The following is a 25,027-nucleotide window of genomic DNA, read 5'->3' as shown; positions in this document are numbered from 1 at the left end:
GAAGGAAGGGGGAAGGAAGGGGGAAGGAAGGGGGAAGGAAGGGGGAAGGAAGGGGGAAGGAAGGGGGAAGGAAGGGGGAAGGAAGGGGGAAGGAAGGGGGAAGGAAGGGGGAAGGAAGGGGGAAGGAAGGGGGAAGGAAGGGGGAAGGAAGGGGGAAGGAAGGGGGAAGGAAGGGGGAAGGAAGGGGGAAGGAATTACCAGAAGCTGGAGAATTCAATGTTCATACCAAGGGGCTGGAGACATCCCAGATGGCATATGAGGTGTTGCTCCTCCAACCTGAGTTTGGCCTCATCATGGCAGTAGAGGAGGCCATGTATGGACATACCCGAATGGGAATGTGAAGCAGAGTTGAAGTGGGTGGCAACCGGGAGATCCTGTCTGTTGTGGCAGACTGAGTGGAGGTGCTCGATGAAGTGGTCCCCCAACCTGCGTCGGGTTTCACCGATGTAGAGGAGGCCACACCGGGAGCACCAGATGCAATAAGTGACCCCAACAGACCCACAAGTGAAGTGTTGCCTCACCTGGAAGGACTGTTTGGGGCCCTGAATGGTAGCAAGAGAGGAGGAGTAGGGACAGGTGTAGCACTTGCGCTTACAGGGATAAGTGCCAGGTGGGAGGTCTGTGGGGAGGGACGTGTGGACCAGGGAGTCACGGAGGGACCGATCCCTGCGGAAAGCAGAGAGGGGTGGAGAGGGAAAGATGTGCTTAGTGGTGGGGTCCTGTTGAAGGTGGCAGAAGTTGCAGAGGATAATGTGCTGGATCCGGAGGCTGGTGGGGTGGTAGGTGAGGACAAGGGGAACTCTGTCCCTGTTGTGGTGACGGGAGGATGGGGTGAGGGCCGAAGTGCGCGAATTGGAGGAGATGCGGGTGGGGGCATCATTGATCATGGCAGAAGGGAAACACGATCCTTAAAGAAAGAGGACATTTGAGATGTCCTGGAATGGAAAGCCTCATCCTGGGAGCAGATGCGGCGGAGACAGAGGAACTGGGAATAGGGAATGGCACTTTTGCATGTGGCAGGGTGGGAAGAGGTATAGTTGAGGTAGTTATGAGAGTCAGTGGGCTAATAGAAGATGTCAACAACAGGAATTCTGCAGATGCTGGAAATTCAAGCAACACACATCAAAGTTGCTGGTGAATGCAGCAGGCCAAGCAGCATCTGTAGGAAGAGGTGCAGTCGACGTTTCAGGCCGAGACCCTAACGAAGGAATAGCTGGGGCCCATGCGAATGCCCATAGCTGCACCCTTGGTCCCAGCATCTGCAGAGTATTTTGTGTGTAGAGAATGCTAAATCTTCATGGGTGGAGTTAAGAAACTGCAAGGGTAAAAAAAATTATGGGAATCATATATAGGCCTCCAAATAGCAGCCAAGGTGTAGGGTTGAGGTTGCAAAGGGAACTGGAAAAGGCACGTAATAAGGGTAATTACACAATTGTAATGGGTGATTTCAATATGCAAGGGGATTGGGAAAATCAGGTTGGTGTTGGATCACAAGAGAGGGAACTTGTTGAATAACTACAACTGGCTTTTTAGAGCAGCTTGTGCTTGAGCCTACTCGGGGAAAGGCCATCTTAGATTGGGTGTTGTGTAATAACCCTAATCTTATCAGGAAACAGTGACCGTAATATGATTGAATTCATGATGCAATTTGAGAGGGAGAAGCACAAGTCAGATGTATCAGTATTGCAATGGAATAAAGGGAATTACAGAGGCATGAGGGAAGAGCTTACCCAGGTAGATTGGAGGGAGTTACTGGAAGGGATGATGGCAGAGCAGAGGTGGCTGAAATTTCTGGGAATAGTTCACAAGATGCAAGATAGCTATGTCCCACAGAAGAAGATGATCGCAAATGGCAGGGATAGCCAACCATGGCAGACAAGGGAAAGGAAGGACTGCATGAAAGTCAAGGAAAGGGCATACAAGGTAGTAAAAGTGAGTGGATGATTGGGAAGCTTTTTAAGATACAACAAAAGGCAACTAAAAAAAGCATACCAATCCTCATAGAGGGATCAGAAGTGGAGAGAGTGAGCAGTTTCAAGCTCCTGGGTGTCAAGATCTCTGAAGACCGAACCTGCTCCCAACATAACGATGCAGTTATAAAGAAGGCAAGACAACAGCTGTACTTCATTAGGAGTTTGAAGAGATTTGGTATGTCAACAAAAGCACTCAAAAACTTCTATAGATGTACTGTGAAGAGCATTCTGACAGGCTGCATCACTGTCTGATATGGGGGATGGGGGGCTACTGCACAGGACCAAAAGAAGCTGCAGAGGGTTGTAAGTTTAGTCGGCTCCATCTTGGGCACTAGCCTACAAAGTACCCAGGACATCTTTAAGGAGTGGTGTCTCAGGAAGGCAGCATCCATTATTAAGGACCCCCGGCAACTAGGGCATGCCCTTTTCTCACTGTTACCATCAGGTAGGAGGTACAGAAGTCTGAAGGCACACACTCAGCGATTCAGGAACAGCTTCTTCCCCTCTGCCATCCAATTCCTAAATGGACATTGAAACCTTGAACACTACCTCACTTTTTTAATATATATTATTTCTGATTTTGCATAATTTTAATCAATTCAATGTTTGTACATAAACTGTAATGGATTTTCTTATTTCTTTCTTTCTATTTTTTCCTTCTATATTATGTATTGTATTGAACTGCTGTTGCTAAGTTAACAAATTTCATGACACATGCTGGTGATCATAAACCTGATTCTGATTCTGTAAGAAGGGGAAGATGAAATATGAGGGCAGACTAGCCAATTATATAAAGCAGGATACCAAACATTTTTCAGTTATACAAAGAGAAAGAGGGATGTGAGAGTTGATACTGGGCCACTGGAAAATGATGCTGGTGAGGTAGTAATGGGGGACGAAGAAATGGCAGATGAACTTAATGGGTACTTTGCACCAGTCTTCACTATGGAAGGCACTAGTAGGGTGCCAGAGGTTGATGTGTGTCAGGGAGAAGGAGTGAGTGCCATTGCTATTACAAAGGAAAAGATGCTAGGCAAACTCAAAGGTCTTAATGTGGATGTTACCTGGACCAGATGGACTACATCCCAAAGTCCTGAGAGTGGTTGCTGAAGAGATAATGGATGCATTGATCATGATCTTTCATGAATCACTTGATTCTGACATGGTCCCGGAGGACTGGAAGATTGCAAATGTCACTTCACTCTTTAAGAAGGGAAGAAAGCGAAAGAAAGGAAATTATAGGCCAGTTAGTCTAACCTCAGTGGTTGGAAAAGTGTTGGAGTCTAATATTAAGTTTGAGTTTCAGAGTACTTGGAGACTAATGATAAAATAAGTCAAAGTTAGCATGGTTTCTGTAAAGGGAAATCTTGCATGACAAATTTGTTAGAGTTCTTCGAGAAAGTAACAAGCAGGGTGGACAAATGAGAGGCAATATTTCTCACTTACTCGGATTTTCAGAAGGGGTTTGATAAGGTGCCACATATGAGACTGCTTAACAAGATAAAGTCCTATGGTGTCACAGGAAAGGTACTGGCATGGATAGCAGAATGGCTGACAGGCAGGAGACAGTGAGTGGGAATAAAGGGGGATTTTTCTGGTTGGCTGCCAGTGACTAGTGGTGTTCCTCAGGGATCAGTATTGAGATTGCTGCTTTTCAAATTGTTTGTCAATGGAATTGATAGCTTTGTGGCAAAGTATGCATATGACCCAAAGATAGGTGGAGGGGTTGGTAGGGCTGAGGAAGCAATACGATTGCAGCAGGACTTAGCCAAATTGAAAGAATGGGCAAAAGAGTGGCAGATGGAATACAGTGTTGGGAAATGTATAATAATGTATTCTGGTAAAAGGAACAATAGTGTGGACTATTATCTAAATGGGGAGAGAGTTCAAACATCACAGCTGCAAGGGACTTAGGAGTCCTCGTGCAATACTCCCAAAAGGTAACTTTACAGGTTGAGTCTGTGGTAAAGGGAATTGCAATGTTGGCATTTATTTCAAGGGGATTAGAATATCAAAGCAAGGAGATAATGCTGAGCCTTTATAAGATACTAGTCAGCTGCACTTGGAATATTGTCAACCGTTTTGGGCTCCATATCTCAGAAATGATGTAGAAACATAGAAACCTAGAAAACCTACAGCACAACACAGGCCCTTCGGCCCATAAAGTTGTGCTGAACATGTCTCTACCCTAGAAATTACTGAGGCTTACCTATAGTCTTCTATTTTACAAAGCTCCATGTACCTATCTGTCTCTTAAAAGACCCTATCGTATCCGCCTCCACCACCGCTGCTGCCAGCCCATTCCACGCACTCACCACTCTCTGAGTAAAAAACTTGCCCCTGACATCTCCTCTGTACCTACTCCCCAGCACCTTAAAAACTGTGTCCTCTTGTGGCAACCACTTCAGCCCTGGGAAAAAGCCTCTGACTATCCACACGATCAATGCCTCTCATCATCTTATACACCTCTATCAGGTCACCTCTCATCCTCCGTCACTCCAAGGAGAAAAGGCCAAGTTCACTCAACCTAATCTCATAAGGCATGCTCCCCAATCCAGGCAACATCCTTGTAAATCTCCTCTGCACCCTTTCTATGGCTTCCACATCCTTCCTGTAGTGAGGTAACCAGAAATGAGCACAGTACTCCAAGTGGGGTATGACCAGGGTCCTATATAGCTGCAACATTACCTCTCAGCTCCTGAATTCAATTACACGATTGATGAAGGCCAATACACCGTATGCCTTCTTAACCACAGTGCCAACCTGCGCAGCTGCTTTGAGTGTCCTATGGACTCGGACCCCAAGATCCCTCTGATCCTCCACACTGCTAAGAGTCTTACCATTCTGCCATCATATTTGTCCTACCACCTCACACTTATCTGGGTTGAACTCCATCTGCCACTTCTCAGCCAAGTTTTGCATCCTATTAATGTTCCGCTGTAACCTCTGACAGCCCTCCACACTATTCTACAACACCTCCAACCTTTGTGTCATCCGCACACTTACTAACCCATCCTTCCACTTCCTCATCCAGGTCATTTATAAAACTCACAAAGAGAAGGGGTCCTAGAACAGATCCCTGAAGCACACCGACCTCCATGCAGAATATGACCCATCTACAACCACTCTTTGCCTTCTGTGGGCAAGCCAGTTCTGGATCCACAAAGCAATGTCCCCTTGGATCCCATACCTCCTTACTTTCTCAATAAGCCTTGCTGAAATCCATATACACTACATCTACTGCTCTTCCTTCATCAATGTGTTTAGTCACATCCTCAAAAAATTCAATCAGGCTCGTAAGGCACGACCTGCCCTTGACAAAGCCATGCTGACTATTCCTAATCATATAGTCATAGTCATACTTTATTGATCCCGGGGGAAATTGGTTTTCATTATAGTTGCACCGTAAATAATAAATAGTAATAGAACCATAAATAGTTAAATAGCAATATGTAAATTATGCCAGTAAATTATGAAGTAAGTCCAGGACCAGCCTATTGGCTCAGGGTGTCTGACCCTCCAAGGGAGGAGTTGTAAAGTTTGATGTAACATATTATACCTCTCCAAATGTTCATAAATCCTGCCTCTCAGGATCTTCTCCATCAACTTACCAACCACTGAAGTAAGACTCACTGGTCTATAATTTCCTGGGCTATCTCTACTCCCTTTCTTGAATAAATGAACAACATTCGCAACCCTCCAATCCTCCGGAACCTCTCCCATCCCCATTGATGATGCAAAGATCATCACCAGAGGCTCAGCAATCTCCTCCCTCACCTTCCACAGTAGCCTGGGGTAGATCTCATCCAGTCCCGGCAACTTATCCAACTTGATGCTTTCCAAAAACTCCAGCACATCCTCTTTCTTAATACCTACATGCTCAAGCTTTTCAGTTTGCTGAAAGTCATCACTACTATCACCAAGATACTTTTCCATAGTGAATACTGAAGTAAAGTATTCATTAAGTACCTCTGCTATTTCCTCCGGTTCCATACACACTTTCCCACTTTGGTAGGTCCTATTCTTTCACGTCTTATCCTCTTGTTCTTCACATACTTGTAGAATGCCTTGGGATTTTCCTTAACCCTGCCCGCCAAGGTCATCTCATGGCCCCTTCTGGCTCTCCTAATTCCCTTCTTAAGCACTTTCCTATTGGCCTTATAATTTTCTAGATCTCTAACATTACCGAGCTCTCTGAACCTTTTGTAAACTTTTCTTTTCTTCATGACCTGATTTATTACAGCCATTGTACACCACGGTTCCTGTACCCTACCATAACTTCCCTGTCTCATTACAACATACCTATACAGAGCTCCACACAAATATTCCCTGAATATTTGTCACATTTCTTCCATACTTTTCCCTGATAACATCTGTTTCCAATTTAAGCCTCCAATTTTCTGCCTGATAGCCTCATAATTCCCCTTACTTCAATTAAATGCTTTTCTAAATTATCTGTTCCTATCTCTCTCCAATGCTATTGTAAAGCAGACAGAATTATGATCACTATCTCCAAAATGCTCTCCCACTGAGAGATCTGACACCTGACCAGGCTCATTTCCCAATACCAGATCAAGTGCAGCCTCTCCTCTTGTAGGTTTATCTATATATAGTGTCAAGAAACCTTCTTGAACACACCTAACAAACTCCACCCCATCTAAACCCCTCTCTCTCGGAAGATGCCAATCGATATCTCCCATCATCACGACAACTCTGATATTATTACACCTTTCCAGGATATGTTTCCTTATCTGCTCCTCGATATCCCTGTTACTATTGGGCAGCCTATAAAAAACATCCAGTAAAGTTATTGACCCCTTCCTGTTCCTAACCTCCACCCAGAGACTCCGTAGACAATCCCTCCATGGCGACCACCTTTTCTGCAGCCGTGACACTATCTCTGATCAACATTGCCACGCCACACCTCTTTTGCCTCCCTCCCTGTCCTTTCTGAAACATCTAAAACCCAGCACTTGAAGTAACCATTCCAGTCCCTGAGCCATCCAAGTCTCTGTAATGGCCACCACATCACATCTTCAAGTACTGATCCACGCTCTAATCTCATCCACTTTGTTCACAACACTCCTTGCGTTAAAATAGACACATCTCAAACCTTCGGTCTGAGCGCGTCCCTTCTCTATCACCTGCCTATCCTCCCTCTCACACTGTTTACAAGCTTTCCCTATTTGTGAGCCAACTCCCTCTTCCCCAGTCTCTTCAGTTTGGTTCCTACCCCCCAATAATTCTAGTTTAAACTCTCCCCAGTAGCCTTAGCAAACCTCCCCGCCAGGATATTAGTCTCCCTGAGATTCAAGTGCAACTCGTCCTTTTTGTACAGGTCACACCTGCCCCAAAAGAGGTCCCAGTGATCCAGAAATCTGAAACTCTGCCCCATGCTCCAATCCTTCAGACATGCATTTATCCTCCACCTCATCCTATTCCTATACTCACTGTCGTGTGGCACAGGCAGTAATCCTGAGATTACTACCTTTGTGGTCCTGCTTCTCAACATCTTTCCTAACTCCCTGTAGTCTTTTTTTCAGGACCTCTTCCCTTTTCCCACCTGTGTCATTGGTACCAATATGTACCACAACCTCTGGCTGTTCTCCCTCCCACCGCAGGATATCTTGGATGCGATCTGAATCATCCCAGACCCTGCCACCTGGGAGGCAAACTACCATCCAAGTTTCTTTCTTGCATCCACAGAATCGCCTGTCTGACCCCCTAACTATAGAGTCCCCTATCACTACTGCCATCCTTTCCCTTCCCTACCCTTCTGAGCCACAGGGCCAGACTCTGTGTCAGAGACACAGCCACTGTCACTTCCCCCAGGTAGGCCGTCCCCCCAACAGTACTCAAACAGGAATACTTATTGTCAAGGGATGCAGATGTGTTACTGTCAAGGGGTACAGATGTGTTATCATTTGAAAGTCCGGAGGAGGTTCACAAGGATGATTCCAGGAATGAAAGGGTTAACATATGAGAAGCATTTGACAGCTTTGGGACCATACTCACTGGAATTTTGAAGAATGCAGGGGGATCTCATTGAAACCTACCAAATGTTGAAAGGTCTAGATAGGGTGGATGTAGAGAGGATGTTTCCTGTGGTGGGGGTATCCAGAACTAGAAAGCACAGCCTCAAAATTGAGGGGTGACCCTTTAAAACAGAGGTAAAGAGGATGTTTTTTAGCCGGACAGTCGTAAGTCTGTGAAATACTCTGCCACAGACTGTGGAGAGGCCAAGTTTGTGCGTATATTTAAGGCTGAAGTTGATCATTTCCTGATTGGTCAGGGCTTCAAAAGATATGGCGAGAAGGCAGGTGTATGGGATTGAGTGGGATCCAGGATCTGCCATGATAGAATGGCAGAGCAAACTCAATGGGCTGAATGGCCTAATTCTGCTCCTATGTCTTATGGCCTTATATGACTGGTGGCTGAACAACAAAAGCTATATAACCATATAACCATATAACAATTACAGCACGGAAACAGGCCATCTTGGCCCTTCTAGTCCATGCCGAACTCTTACTCTCACCTAGTCCCACCGACCTGCACTCACCCCATAACCCTCCATTCCTTTCCTGTCCATATATCTATCCAATTTAACTTTAAATGACAACATCGAACCTGCCTCAACCACTTCTGCTGGAAGCTCGTTCCACACAGCTACCACTCTCTGAGTAAAGTTCCCCCTCATGTTACCCCTAAACTTTTGCCCTTTAACTCTCAACTCATGTCCTCTTGTTTGAATCTCCCCCACTCTCAATGGAAAAAGCCTATCTACATCAACTCTATCTATTCCCCTCATAATTTTAAATACCTGTCAAGTCCCCCCTTAACCTTCTACATTCCAAAGAGTAAAGACTCAACTTGTTCAACTTTTCTCTGTAACTTAGGTGATGAAACCCAGGTAACGTTCTCGTAAATCTTCTCTGTACTCTCTCTATTTTGTTGACATCTTTCCTATAATTTGGTGACCAAAACTGTACACAATACTCCAAATTTGGCCTCACCAGTGCCTTGGACAATTTCAACATTACATCCCAACTCCTATACTCAATGCTCTGATTTATAAAGGCCAGCATACCAAAAGCTTTCTTCACCACCCTATCCACATGAGATTCCACCTTCAGGGAACTATGCACCATTATTCCTAGATCCCTCTGTTCTACTGCATTCTTCAATGCCCTACCATTTACCATGCATGTCCTATTTTGATTAGTCCTACCAAAATGTAACACCTCACATTTATCAGCATTAAACTCCATCTGCCATCTTTCAGCCCACTTTTCTAACCGGCCTAAATCTCTCTGCAAGCTTTGAAAACCTACTTCATTATCCACAACTCCACCTATCTTAGTATCATCTGTATACTTACTCAACCAATTTACCACCCCATCATCCAGATCATTAATATATATGACAAAACACTGGGCCCAGTACAGGTCCCTGAGGCACACCACTAGATAGATAGATAGACATACTTTATTGATCCCGAGGGAAATTAGGTTTTGTTCCGGTTGCACCAACCAAGAACAGAGTACAAACGTAGCAATACAAAACCACAAACAATCAAATAATAATATGTAAACCATGCCAAGCGGAAATAAGTCCAAGACCAGCCCATTGGCCCAGGGTATCCGACCCTCCAAGGGAGGAGCTGCAAAGTTTGATGGCCACAGGCAGGAATGACTTCCCATGACGCTAAGTGCTGCATCCTGGTGGAATGAGTCTCTGGCTGAGTGTATTCCTGTGCCCAACGGTGTAAATAATGTTAAACGTCGACGTCGTGTTGGCGGGGGGGGGGGGGGGGGATGTACACAACAACCACAATTGCATGTGAGATTTCCCTTGGCAAATAATATGGCTGGAGTCCAACAGCAAAAAGTTCAATATCCGGGCTACAAACACGTTCCTTGATCGTAATATGACCAGGATTGCTCTATCTGTTGTTAACCAGAACAGCAAGCCCCACTCCTTTATGCTTACCGCTCTCAGTGCACTTCCAGTCAGCGCAAACGGTCTGGAAGCCCCTTATGGAAATGTTTTGGTCGGGTATGCCCTCGTGCAGCCTCATTTCAGAAGAACACATAACACTGCACTCCCGAAATGTTCTCTGACTCCTGGCTAGCGCCATCACCTCATCCATTTTATGACCCAGCAATCTCACAATGCCCATAATGAGATATATAACTCCTCTTCTTAGAACTTATAACTCCTTATAACTCCTCTTCTCAATAAAACTCTGTTGTCTCGACCCGGTCCTCTTCCCTCGCCTTTTTGATCCCCCTCTGCATCCTCTGTGTGTTTTCCTCCAGATTTCAGCAGGGGTGTCCACCGCTCTGTTCGCTAAACCGGCCTCCAATCTGACAAACAGTTATCCACCACTACTCTCTGGCATCTCCCATCCAGCCACTGCTGAATCCATTTTACTACTTCAATGTTAATACCTAACGATTGAACCTTCCGTGTAGGACCTTGTCAAAGACCTTACTGAAGTCCATATAGGCAACATCCACCGCTTTACCCTCGTCAACTTTCCTAGTAACCTTTTCAAAAAATTCAATAAGATTTGTCAAACATGACCTTCCACGCACAAATCCATGTTGACTGTTCCTAATCAGACCCTGTCTATCCAGATAATTATATATACCATCCCTAAGAATACTTTCCATCAATTTACCCACCACTGACATCAAACTCACAGGCCGATAATTGCTAGGTTTATTCTTAGAACCCTTTTTAAACAATGGAACAACATGAGCAATACGCCAATCCTCCGGCACCATCCCTGTTTCTAATGACATTTGAAATATTTCTGTCAGAGACCCTGCTATTTCCACACTAACTTCCCTCGAGGTCCTAGGGAATATCCTGTCAGGACCTGGAGACTTATCCACTTTTATATTCCTTAAAAGCTCCAGTACTTTTAGCAAACTTAAAGCACACGGTATTGCGGGTAAGGTATTGGTGTGAGTGGAGAGTTGGTTAGCAGACAGGAAGCAAAGAGTGGGAATAAACGGGACCTTTTCAGAATGGCAGGCGGTGACTAGTGGGGTACCGCAAGGCTCAGTGCTGGGACCTCAGTTGTTTACAATATATATTAATGACTTGGATGAGGGAATTAAATGCAGCATCTCCAAGTTTGCGGATGACACAAAGCTGGGCGGCAGTGTTAGCTGTGAGGAGGATGCTAAGAGGATGCAGGGTGACTTGGATAGGTTGGGTGAGTGGGCAAATTCATGGCAGATGCAATTTAATGTGGATAAATGTGAAGTTATCCACTTTGGTGGCAAAAATAGGAAAACAGATTATTATCTGAATGGTGGCCGATTAGGAAAAGGGGAGGTGCAACGAGACCTGGGTGTCATTATACACCAGTCATTGAAAGTGGGCATGCAGGTACAGCAGGCGGTGAAAAAGGCGAATGGTATGCTGGCATTTATAGCGAGAGGATTCGAGTACGGGAGCAGGGAGGTACTACTGCAGTTGTACAAGGCCTTGGTGAGACCACACCTGGAGTATTGTGTGCAGTTTTGGTCCCCTAATCTGAGGAAAGACATCCTTGCCATAGAGGGAGTACAAAGAAGGTTCACCAGATTGATTCCTGGGATGGCAGGACTTTCATATGAAGAAAGACTGGATGAACTGGGCTTGTACTCGTTGGAATTTAGAAGATTGATGGGGGATCTGATTGAAACGTATAAGATCCTAAAGGGATTGGACAGGCTAGATGCAGGAAGATTGTTCCCGATGTTGGGGAAGTCCAGAACGAGGGGCCACAGTTTGAGGATAGAGGGGAAGCCTTTTAGGACCGAGATTAGGAAAAACTTCTTCACACAGAGAGTGGTCAATCTGTGGAATTCTCTGCCACAGGAAACAGTTGAGGCCAGTTCATTGGCTATATTTAAGAGGGAGTTAGATATGGCCCTTGTGGCTACGGGGGTCAGGGTATATGGAGGGAAGGCTGGGGCGGGGTTCTGAGTTGGATGATCAGCCATGATCATAATAAATGGCGGTGCAGGCTCGAAGGGCTGAATGGCCTACTCCTGCACCTATTTTCTATTTTCTATGTTTCTACTTCCTCTTCTTTAATCATCATAGCTTCCATAACTTCCCTACCTGTCTCTTTTATCTTACCCAATTCAATATCCTTCTCCTTAGTGAATACCGAACCAAAAGTGAATACCGAACCAAAGAAATCGTTCAGAATCTCCCCCATCTCTTTTGGCTCCACACATAGCCGTCCACTCCGATTCTCTAAGGGACCAATTTTATCCGTCACTATCCTTTTGCTATTAATATAATGGTAGAAACCCTTGGGATTTATTTTCACCTTACTTGCCAAAGCAACCTCATATCTTCTTTTAGCTTTTCTAATTTCTTTCTTAAGATTCTTTTTACATTCTTTATAGTCCTCGAGCACCTCATTTATTCCATGCTACCATATATATATATATATATATATATATATATATACACACACACACATATATATACACATATACATATACAAACCTACACTTCACCCCCCCATCTTTGACCATCCTAGTATCCTATTCCTGTTTACTTGTTATATTCTATAAAAAACCCCTGTACCCCTTAAAAACACTAAAAATACCCGAACTTGTGCTCTCTGACCCATGCCCAGCAACCCTTTTAATGTGAATTCCTGCATCCCCAACTCCCTTAATTTATTTCTCATCATCTCTCTCTGTATCCCATACTTCCTGCAACTCAGAACTACATGTTCTACTGACTCCTCTTCCTGACGTTCCTCACACAATCCTGTCTGGTGTTTCCCTATCATTTTCAATGTTTTGTTTAATGCACAATGCCCCAGCCTTAACCTAGTCCACACAATTTCCTCTCTTCTGTTTCCATTACCTACCCTAGTAACTGCAACACTTCTATATTTGATATAAATGCCTCCCTTTCCCCTCCCTGTCCCATCTTTCTTGCCAAATTCGGTTGACTTTTTCCCAGATTACACACTTAACCTCTGCTTTACTGATACTAATGTGCATTTCCACATTTTCTTTCTTTAACGCCCTCTTTGCCAACTCATCCACCCTCTCATTCCCCTTCACCCCTACATGTGCTGGAACCCATAGAAATTTTACCTGACCTCCCTGGTTTGCAATTCTTGTAACTAACTGAAGGACTTCATAAAGTACATCTTGCCAACTGTTTATGTGAAAAGACCTTAAACTTGCTAGAACTGAGGATGAATCTGAACATATCAATGCTTTGGCTTGTCTGGCTTTCTGCACCCATTGCAAAGCAAACAACACTGCCAGCATCTCCACTGTAAACACCCCTAACTTATTAGATGTTCTTCTGCTGATTCCAATTTCTTTTGCTGGTATTACCACCCCAAACCCTGTCACTCCTGTTTCAGGTACCTTCGCACCATCCGTATAAATGTGAGTATAATCACTATACTTTTCCATCACATGACAGTTAAATGCATTTACCAAATCTGTTTTATATCTTTCTTTCCTTTTTACCTCTAACAAATGCCAGTCTATGTCAGGCCATACAAGCTTCCATGGAGCTACAACCAGATAAACTACTGAAGGACTTATCCTCAGATCAAACACTCCACATTCTTTCACGATATCATTCCCTACCCGACTAAAGGTATCCCTCTGAAACCTCCCATTTTCCCAGCACTCCTGCAACACTCCTTTAGTAGGGTGAGAATCATTGTGCCCCTGCAAGTTAGCCCAGTGGTTTGCCATCAGTTGCATCCTTCTTAGTTCCAAAGGCATTATTCCCATTTCTACCTGTAGTGCTGACACTGGTGATGTTTTAAAAGCCCCACTGCACACTCTCAAGGCTTGAGCCTGAATCACATCCAGTTTCCTTATAAGAGACCTAGCTGCTGATCCATATACTATATTTCCATAATCCAATACAGATCTTACTAAAGCCACATACATTCTCTTCAAAGCTGAACAACTTGCTCCCCATTCCCTACCAGTCAAACATCTCATCACATTTATTACTTTTTTACAATGCTCCTCAAACTTTCCTGATATGGTCTGCCCATGTTAATCATGAATCAAATATACCTCCCAGAAATTTAAATGATGCAACCCTTTCTAATTCAACCCCATACATCCTTAACTTCTCCCCTACCTCAACCCTTTTCCTGGTAAAAAATACAGTTTGAGTTTTATCTACTGAAAATCTACATCCCCAATCATAACCTCACTCCACCACTTCATCAATTGCTTCTTGTAGTTTCCTGATTATATAGTCCATGTTCCTGCCTCTTTTCCACAAGGCCCCATCATCCGCAAGCAGTGACCTACCTATATCCACTGGTACCTTTGTGAAGACATCATTGATCATAATGATGAAAAGTAACGGGCTAATCACACTACCTTGAGGTGTGCCATTTTCCACTATGTACTGTTTTGATAATTCCGATCCAATCCGAACTTGAATTTTTCTACCAAACAAAAAATCTTTAATCCAATTAAAAACTCTCCCACCAACCTCCATCTTGTGCAGTTTAATTAATAATCCTTCCTTCCACATCATATCATAGGCTTTTTCAATGTCAAAGAACACTGCCACTACTGACTCTTTATTTGCCTGGGCCTTCCTTATTTCAGTCTCTAACATAATCACTGAGTCCATGGAATTCCTTCCCTTTCTAAAACCACTCTGATAACTTGCCAGCATTCCCCTTTTCTCAAGCTCATATAATCTTTCTGTTATCATCCTTTCCATTATCTTACATATACTTGATGTTAATGCAATGGTCTGTAGCTAGTGGGTTTTGACAGATCCTTGCCAGGCTTCCTTATTGGAATTACTACTGCTTCTTTCCATGCACTTGGTAATCTTCCCTCCTCCCACACTCTGTTATAAAAATGCAGTAACTTCAAGAGCACTCCTTCTCCTAGATTTTTTAGCATCACAGAGCATATCAGATCTTTCCCTGGGGAGGTTGGTCTCGATCTCTTTATTGCTCTCACCATTTCTGCTAATGTAAATGGATCATCAATTATATCATCTGTTCCTTCCCTCCTGCTTAATACACCTGGGTGTTGGCTCATTATTCTTTCCCTTCTTCTCCCTTCTTCAGACAAATTTTCTGAACTGTGTATCAGTACAAATGACTTCGCCATGACCTCAGCCTTATCCCTACTAGAGACTGCAGTTTCCTCCTCAGATATCATTACTGGATATTCCCATTCCCTTCTATCTCCTCCCATCCTCTTAATCATTCCCCATATCTCTCCCACAGGTGTTGTTCTTCCTACCTTGTCGCAAAAACTCCTCCAACTTGCCCTTTTAGCTTGACGTATAGTTCTTCTCACCACTGCCTATGCTTTCTTATATTGAACCAAATGTTGCATGTTATGGGTTCTTTTAACTAGCCTGAATGCTCTATTTCTGTTTTTTACAGCCTGACAACATTCCTCTGTCCACCATGGTACCAGTTTTCTATTCATCCTATTTTTACTCCTAGGTATAGATCCTTCTGCTGCCATGATAATTGCTGAAGTCACCTGACTGTTTAATTCATCTACATTTCCAGAAATATCAATCTTTGTCAACCCTTCTTCACTCAATTTCTGGAACTTACCCCAATCAGCTTTTTCAAACGCCCACTTTGGGGTTCCGCCACCTGGTCTTACTTCAACTCTTTCACCCACTGAACACAAAACTGGGTAGTGATCACTGCCTACTGTTGAAGCAGTCCAAACTCCCCAGTTTCTAATGCCAGCCAAGGTATTAGACACTAACGTAATATCTAACACTGACTCAGTTCCTGTTGTTATATCTATCCTTGTGCCGCTACCATCATTCATACACACCAAATCCCTTTCTTCCATCAAATCTTCAATTACCTTTCCATTTGGATCTGTAATATGATCCTCCCATATTGTGCTATGAGCATTGAAATCTGCACACCACACTACTTTATGTCTGTTTTGTCCTTGTATCTTTAATAGGCTGTCCAAATCCAACCTTTTACATGGATTGTAGTAGTTAATTAAAACCACTCCCTCCTCTCTCTCCCACACTTCCACCACTATGTATTCCTGATCATCTCCTTTTTCCAGTACCCTATATGGTATACCTTGCTTGATTAACATAGCACAACCCCCTCCTCCCCCTAGATTTCTATCTTTCCTTATCATTGTATACCCATATACCACAAAGTCTAAAGTTGGTTTCAACCAAGTTTCCTGAATACACACTACATCCGGTTTTACAACCATTTTTTTAATAAAGTGCTTGAATTCCTGGCTATTGGCCAGTAAGCTCCTTGCATTCCATTGTAAAAGAATCACCATAATTAGTATTAACCAACACATGACACTTCCTGGCTTGACTGATTACTGAGGTTCTCCCTCACTTCCTCCCATGTCAGTCCTACTAACCCTAAATGGTTTACTGCTGCTTTTACCACCAGCTGAATTTTGTCACTTTTTGACTTTACCTCAGCTGTACTATTAATCACTCCTGCAATGAATGTTACTAGAGCCTTTTTGTCTACATAAATCCTGTCATTTGTTCTTTGTTGCATCTCTCGTATCCCTATTGCTCCCTGTTCATTAGGAGCATTATTCTGTTCTCTTGACATTCTTACAGCTTCTGCATAAGTGATCTTTCTTTTCACTCTTATTTCTTGAATTTTAGTCTCCCGTCTGACAACCTCACACCCACTATATGCAACATTATGAGCTCCTCCACAATTGCAGCATTTTGGTTGAACTCCTGTTCCGCACTTTCCATATTCATGATCACCCCCACATCTAGCACATCTCCTCTGCCTTTTACAGTTTTTAGCCACATGTCCAAACCTTTGACAATTATAGCACTTCAGTGGTTTTGGCACATACACCCTTACTGGGTAACTCATGAAACCCAGGAACACCTTCCTTGGCACTCTTTCTTCTTCAAATTCAATCAATACTGATTCACTTTCCTTTTTCACTCCCTCCTTTGTTGTTTTCAGTCTTTGAACATTCATTACTTTTCCTCCTTTGATATCCTTCTTTATCTCCTCCATATTTATACTCATTGGTTTCCCCGTGATCACTCCTTTACAACCACTATTTTGTGCTCCCACCCTCCCAGTGCATTCCACCTTGCATTTTCCTATCTCTTTTAGCTTGAGTGCTTCCTCAGGTTGTTCCTCATTCACACATCTTACCAATAAGTTGCCATCATTAAGGACTTTTGCAAATACTATTTCCCCTATCTTATTTGTCAGAGTTGTTGTTAGCACAAACGGGTTAATTTTCTTCATATGTCCTTGAGCCTTCTCATTAAACCTAATTATGACAACACCTCCTCTCGGAGCTTGTTCATCTTCCTCACTTTCAGAGCTTTCTCCACTATCATTTCTTATTCTTTTATTCCCTTTGTCTTAGTTTTTATTCATCCATCCCCTCACTACCTCCTCACTCCCTTTATTTCTCCCTTCACAATAATCCACCTCTCCCCAGCTGCCTACCTCTGGTCCCAAGTCTCTATCCCTCTCCTTCTCCACTTTCTTTCCCTCAACCCCACCTCTTATCTTGTCCGCCATTACCGGACCCACACGACCCCCTCCCAGCAATTTCCGTTCCTTCCCCACTCTTTCCCTCAACAGGTTCCAAACCACATTCACGCATCAAGCAAAACACAGCCAGCTTCCAGTCAAGCCAACTCCCAGCACAGCAGCCTGCTCTCTCGACCAACTCAAGAACAACAATCATCTCAAATCTTCCTACTCTATCTCCCTCTACTCCATCGCCCACTCCGTTAATCGTCTCCCTTTTAAACACTCCCGCTGCCTCACGGTCCGACTTACACGCGCTTGCGCAGTCGTGCTCCGTTCAACTGCCGAAGAAGATGACCCATCTGTTTCATTCATCAGGGTATTGCAGAGAGTTTCCATTATATTTAAGGAATGGACTTTTCTTTCAACAGAATTAGAAATAAAGTTGACTTCAATTTCCTTGTCATGTTTTAACCAGTAAAAGCAAGCCATTTCTTTATTGATATGCTATGAACGTACAATTAAATGTGATGTATTTTAAAATAAGCTATGTTACTTTTTTATGAATTGAAAAACATTTTTTGTTTCAGGATCTGTTGCGTTACAGAAGAATACACAATACAAGCAATGCAGGTAGGCTACAGTTCAATGGATGCAAAAGGTTTGGTTTAATCTTTTCCCTAAACAAATGCAAACTGAAGCACTTTAATTGGCAATCATATACAATTTATAAAATAAATGCTTAACTAAGGCAAAAGTCGTGATCTATTTAAAGGTCAGACATTGTTTCTACTAATTAATCTTTAGACAGGTCTCTCGCAGGTCGGTGACGCTTGTTTAAAAGTACAGAAGGAACAAGCGGGCGGCCATTGTTGGGAGTAGGACAGTGGTGAGGGTAGGAGTGTCAGGCTTTGACTCGAAAGAAGTATTGGCTCTGGGTAAGCTTCTGTTAAGATTCACTTTTTGTTTTCTCTTACCGTAGTAAATGGCTGTTGTGTGTTCCTCATACCAGATGTTGGAGTCCTGAGCAACCCAGAGTCTCCCAGGGAACTACATCTGTGTGAAGTGCATCCGGCTGCAGCTCCTTCAAGACCGTGTTAGGGATCTGGAGCAGCAGCTGGATGAACTTTGGTTTGTATGGGAGAGTGAGGAGATAATTCGATCAGAGTTACAGGGATGGAGTCACCCCAAAGTTGCAGGAGGCGAGTAGCTGAGTGACTGTAAGGAGTAATAGAAATGTGAATAGGCAGTAAGCGCAGAGCACCCTGTGGCCATTTCCCTCAAAAATAAGTATACCATTTTGGGATACTGCTGTTGGGGATGAACTCCCAAGGGAATGCCGCGAAGACCGGGTTACTGGCACAGAGCATGGGTCCGTGGGGCAGAGGGGGAAGAGCAGAGTGGTAGTGATAGGAGACTCGATAGCCAGGGGAACAGACAAGAGGTTCTGTGGACACCCGAATGTTATGTTGCTTCCCAGGTACCAGGGTCGGGGATGTCTTGGATTGCATCCACAAAATTTTATAGAGGGAGGGAGAGCAGACAGATATCTTGGTACATATTGGTACCAATGACATTAGAAGGAAAAGCAAAGAGATCCTGAAAAAAGAATTTAGAGAACTAGGTAGAAAGCTGAGAAGCAGGACCTCCCGGGCAGTAATTTCTGGATTGTTACCTGTGCCACGCACCAGTGAGGGTAGAAACAGGATGATTTGGTAAATTAACATGTGGCTGAGAAGCTGGTGTAGGGGCAGGGCTTCAGGTTCTTGGATCATTGGGATCTCTTCTGAGGGAGGTGTGACCTGTTCAAAAGTGATGGATTGTACCTGAACCCGTGGAGGAACCAATATTCTCATGGGTAGGTTTGTTAGAGCTGCTGGGGAGGATTTAAACTAATTTGGCAGGGGGTGGGATCCAGAATTAAGGGACCCAGGATAGGACAGACAGTAAAAAAGCAACAGTAGTGTGCAGTCAGGCTGCCAGTCAGATGATAGGACATAATTGCAGCCAGCAGGGTGAGTATCCATGTGCAGGAATGCAGAATTAAAAAGGGTAGCAAATACAGTACTCAGTGTTATATCTCAATGCACAAAGTATAAGAAATAAGGTGGATGATCTTGCCGCAATATTAGCTTGTCAGGTATGATGTTGTGGCCATCACTGAATCGTGACTGAAGGATGGTTGTTGTTGGGAGCTGAATGTCCAAGATTACACGTTGCATCAGAGGGACAGGAAGGTCGGCAGAGGGCTGGCTTGGCTCTGCTGGTGAAGAATGGCATCAAATCAGTGGAAAGATGTGACATAGTATCAGAAGATATTGAATCTTTCTCAGTGGAGTTCAGAAACTGCAAGTGTATAAGGACCCTGATGCCAGTTATATACAGGCCTCTCAACAGGCCTTACCCCCAATACTGTGTGCTTTAAGTTTGCACACTAATCTCCTGTGTGGGACCTTGTCAAAAGCCTTTTGAAAATCCAAATATACCACATCCACTGGTTCTCCCCTATCCACTCTACTAGTTACATCCTCAAAAAATTCTATGAGATTCGTCAGACATGATTTTCCTTTCACAAATCCATGCTGACTTTGTCTGATGAATTCACCGCTTTCCAACTGTGCTGTTATCTCATCTTTGATAACTGACTCTAGAATTTCCCCCACCACCGATGTCAGGCTTACCAGTCTATAAATCCCCGGTTTCTCTCTCCTTTTTTAAAAAGTGGGGTTACATTAGCCAGCCTCCAATCCTCAGGAACTAATCCAGAATCTAAAGAGTTTTGAAAAATTATCACTAATGCATCCACTATTTCTTAAGCTACTTCCTTATGCACTCTGGGATGCAGACCGTCTGGCCCTGCGGATTTATCTGCCTTTAATTCCTTCAATTTACCTAACACCGCTTCCCTACTAACATGTATTTCCCTCAGTTCCTCCATCTCACTAAACCCTCGGTCCCCTACTATTTCCAGAAGATTATTTATATCCTCCTTAGTGAAGACAGAACCAAAGTAGTTATTCAATTGGTCTGTCATTTCCTTGTTTCCCATGATCAATTCCCCTGTTTCTGACTGTAAGGGACCTACATCTGTCTTAACTAATCTTTTTCTTTTCACATATCTATAAAAGCTTTTACAGTCAGATTTTATGTTCCCTGCCAGTTTTCTCTCATAATCTTTTTTCCTTTTCCTAATTAAGCCCTTTGTCCTCCATGCTGGACTCTGAATTTCTCCCAGTCCTAGGTGTGCCGCTTTTCCTGGCTAATTTGTATGTTTCTTCTTTAGAATTGATACCATCCCTAATTTCCCTTGTCAGCCACGGATGCACTGCCTTCCCTGGTTTATTCTTTTGCTAAACTGGGATGAACAATTGTTGTAGTTCATCCATGCGGTCTTTAAATGCTTGCCATTGCATATCCACCGTCAACCCTTTAAGTATCATTTTCCGGTCTATCTTAGCTAATTCATGTTTCATACCTTCAAAGTTACCCTTCTTTAAGTTCAGAACCTTTGTTTCTGAATTAACTATATCACTCTCCATCTTAATGAAAAATTCCACAATATTCTTAATTTGAAGCCACTCCATGGTTGCTCTGGCAGTGTGTGTTGGGTTATTGACCTCCTGAAAGACAAACTTTCTCTCCAGTTTAAGCTTCCTGGCAGAGGTGAGCAGGTTTTTATCCAGGATCTCTCTGTACTTAGCAGCATTCACCTTCCCATTAATCCTGTCCACATTTCCAGTCCCTGCAACTAAAAAGTATCCCCATAGCATGATGCTACCTCTGCCATACTTGACAATAGGGACGGTGTTACCTGGCTGATACACAATATTAGATTTACACCACAGGTAATACTTGATGTTGAGACCAAAAAGTCCATCTGACCATAGGACCTTCTTGTGGTAAGTATCTGGGTTACCCGTCTGGACACGCCCCTCTGCTGACTGCTCCTGTGGCTGCTCCTACAGACCCCTGAATAAAGGCAATTGCATTACTACTCCTCCTCCTCAGTCCTGGGGCAGATACTCAGCATGATGGAGGTCACATGGAAGTGACTAGTGGTGCTTCACAGGGTCACGTTGGAACACTTCTTTTCACATTATACTGTGTGTCAGTGATTTAAATAACATAACTGATGGCCTTGTGGTCAAGTTTGCAGACAATAAAAATATAGGTGGTGGGGCAGATAGTTTTGAGGAAGCAAGGAGTCTGCCGAAGGACTCAGACAGATTGGAAGAATGAGCAAAGAAGTGTCAAATAGAACATAATGTAGGGATGTGCACTTTGGTCTAATCTCGCATTGGAGATGGTCCAGAAGAGGTTTACGAGAATGATTCTAGACATGAATGGGTTAACTTATAAGGAGTTTTTTATGGCTCTGGGACTGTACTCAATGGAGTTTAGAAGAATGAGGGAGAATCTCATTGAATATTGAAAGGCCTAGATGAGTGGATATGGAGAGGATGTTTCCTATAGTGGAAGAGTTTAGGTTCTGAGGTCACTTCCTCAGAATAGATAGATGTCCATTTAGAACAGAGATGAGAAAGCATTCTTTAGCCAGAGGGTGGAGAATCTGAGGAATTCAGTGCCGCAGATGGCTGTAGAGGCCAAGTCACTGGGTAAATTTAAAGTGGTTCTTGATTAGCCAGGATGGAGAGAAGGCAAGAGAATGGGGCAGTGAGCAATAATAATAATAATTTGGCCATGATGGAATGGCACAGCAGACTGGATGGGCCAAATGGCCTGTTTCTACCCTATGTCTTATGGTCTAATTGTGGTTCTGTCATTCTTAAGCTTTTGAAGTCATTTAGAAACCAGTTGCTACTTTCTAAAAAAGAAAGTTGTGCAATGTATCTCTGTCAGGTAAATGCATGGAATCACCATTTGAAACCTACAGAAGAGGTGATGTCTGGCTGCGGATTCACAGAGGCAAGATCCAGAAATGCAGTTGTGGACGAAGAGCAATTTGTCATGACATACACACAGAAGGTAAAATCACTTGTACAAAGTCTGTTTATTCTTAATAGTAGATAGCGTAATAGCAACCTGAAGTGCAGACAGATGGTCAAAAGGTGAATTGGAGGTAATTTGGTGATGTTGTATGTTTGGACTTTCAGAAGGCCTTTGACAAGGTGACACACATGAGACTGCTTAGCAAGTTAAGAGCCTATGGTATTACAGGAAAGTTACTAACATGGTTAGAGCATTGGCTCTAACCCTAACCAGTTCCTCTCTACCACAACTCTGTTCCGTCTAGCGGAATTAGTCCATACTCTTAATAATTTCTCTTCTGGCTCCTCCCACTTCCTCCAAACTAAAGATGTAGCCATGGGCACCCATATGGGTCCAAGCTATGCCTGCCTTTTTGTTGGCTTTGTGGAACAATCCATGTTCCAAGCATGTACTGGTATCTGTCCCCCACTTTTCCTCCGCTACATCGACGACTGCATTGGAGCTGCTTCCTGCATGCATGCTGAGCTTATTGACTTTATTAACTTTACCTGCAACTTTCACCCTACCCTCAAGTTTACCTGGTGCATTTCCGACACCATCCTCCCCTTTCTAGACCTTTCTGTCTCTATCACTGTTAGACAGTTTATCTACTGATGTCTACTATAAGCCTACAGACTCTCACAGCTACCTGGACTATTCCTCTTCTCGCCCTGTCTCTTGTAAAAATGCCATCCCCTTCTCGCAATTCCTCCGTCTCTGCCGCATCTGCTCTCAGGATGAGGCTTTTCATTCCAGGACGAAGGAGATGTCCTCCTTTTTTAAAGAAAGGGGCTTCCCTTCCTCCACCATCAACTCTGCTCTCAAACACATCTCTCCCATTTCATGAACATCTGCTCTCACCCCATCCTCCCGCCACCCCACTAGGAATAGGGTTTCCCTTGTCCTCACCTACCACCCCACCAGCCTCCGGGTCCAACACATTATTCTCCGTAACTTCCACCACCTCCAACGGGATCCCACCACTAAGCACATCTTTCCCTCCCCCCACCCAGCTTTTCGCAGGGATTGCTCCCTACGTGACTCCCTTGTCCATTCGTCCTCCCCCAATCCCTTCCCACCAATCTCCCTCCCGGCACTTATCCTTGTAAGCGGAACAAGTGCTACACATGCCCTTACACTTCCTCCCTCACTACCATTCAGGGCCCCAGACAGTCCTTCTAGGTGAGGCGACACTTCACCTGTGAGTCGGCTGGGGTGATATACTGCGTCTGGTGCTCCCGATGCGGCCTTCTATATATTGGCAAGACCTGACGCAGGCTGGGAGACCGTTTTGCTGAACACCTACGCTCTGTCTGCCAGAGAAAGCAGGATCTCCCAGTGGCCACACATTTTAATTCCACGTCCCATTCCCATTCTGATATGCCTATCCACGGCCTCCTCTACTGTAAAGATGAAGCCACACTCAGGCTGGAGGAAGAACACCTTATATTCCATCTGGGTAGCATCCAACCTGATGGCATGAACACTGACTTCTCTAACTTCCATTAATGCCCCACCTCCCCTTCATACCCCATCCATTATATATTTTTTCTCTCCCTCTCTCCCTCTCTCCCTCTCTCCCTCCTCCTCCTTGCCCATCCTTTGGGATTCCCCCATCCCCCTTTCCTCCTCCCTGGGCCTCCTGTCCCATGATCCTTTCATATCCCTTTTGCCAATCAACTTTTCAGCTCTTGGCTCCATCCCTCCCCCTCCTGTCTTCTCCTATCATTTCAGATCTCCCCCTCCCCCCCACTTTCAAATCTCTTACTATCTCTTCTTTCAGTTAGTCCTGACGAAGGGTCTCGGCCCAAAATGTCGACTGTACCTCTTCCTATCGATGCTGCCTGGCCTGCTGCGTTCACCAACAATTTTTATGTGTTGCGAGAGCATTGGCTGATTGGTAGAAGGCAGTGAATGGGGATAAAAGGATCCTTTTCTGGTTGGCTGCCAGTGACTAGAGGTGTTCCGCAGCTGTCGGTGTCAGGACCACTTCTTTTTATGCTGTATATAAATGATTTAGATGATGGAATAGATGGCTTTGTTGCCAAGTTTGCAGATGATAGGAAGATTGGTGGAGTGACAGGTAGTGTTGAGGAAACAGGTAGCTTGCAGAAGGACTTAGACAGATTAGGAGAATGGGCAAGAAAGTAGCAAATGAAATACAATGTTGGAAAATGCATGATCATGCACTTTGGTAGTAGAAATAAATGTGCAGACTATTTTCTAAACAGGGAGAAAATCCAGGATTCTGATAAGCAGTGAGACTTTGGAGTCTTTGTGCAGAACACCCTGAAGGTTAACTTGCAGGTTGAGTCAGTGGTGAGGAAGGCAAATGCCATGTTAGCATTCATTTCAAGGGGTCCAGAATACAAGAGCAAGGATGTGATGCTGAGGCTTTATAAGGCACTGGTGAGGCCTCACCTTGAGCACTGTGAGCAGTTTTGGGCCCCCCATTCTAGAAAAGATGTGCTGGCATTGGAGAGGGTCCAGAGGAGGTTCACAAGCATGATTCCAGGAATGAAAGGGCTACATACTAGAGAGTGCCCCTGTG

At 44.1% G+C, this 25,027-nt stretch overlaps 1 protein-coding gene across 2 annotated transcripts in view; it reads left to right on the top strand.

The window, feature by feature from the left end:
• Positions 1-25,027, top strand: part of LOC140211881 (salivary plasminogen activator beta-like) — a 112,629-nt gene that overhangs the window by 41,637 nt on the left and 45,965 nt on the right. Inside the window, exons 3-4 of one of the 2 annotated variants that reach the window (XM_072282068.1) lie at positions 18,078-18,120; positions 22,348-22,473. In XM_072282068.1, coding sequence (XP_072138169.1) covers positions 18,078-18,120; positions 22,348-22,473 — 169 coding nt within the window. The remainder of the gene's footprint in view (positions 1-18,077; positions 18,121-22,347; positions 22,474-25,027) is intronic. The other variant, XM_072282069.1, reaches the window with a different exon arrangement.

Source organism: Mobula birostris, chromosome 18, assembly GCF_030028105.1.
Source record: "Mobula birostris isolate sMobBir1 chromosome 18, sMobBir1.hap1, whole genome shotgun sequence".
Classification (NCBI taxonomy): domain Eukaryota; kingdom Metazoa; phylum Chordata; class Chondrichthyes; order Myliobatiformes; family Myliobatidae; genus Mobula; species Mobula birostris.
The sequence above is the reverse complement of the archived record's forward strand: the minus strand, read 5'-3'. Positions and strand labels throughout refer to the sequence as shown.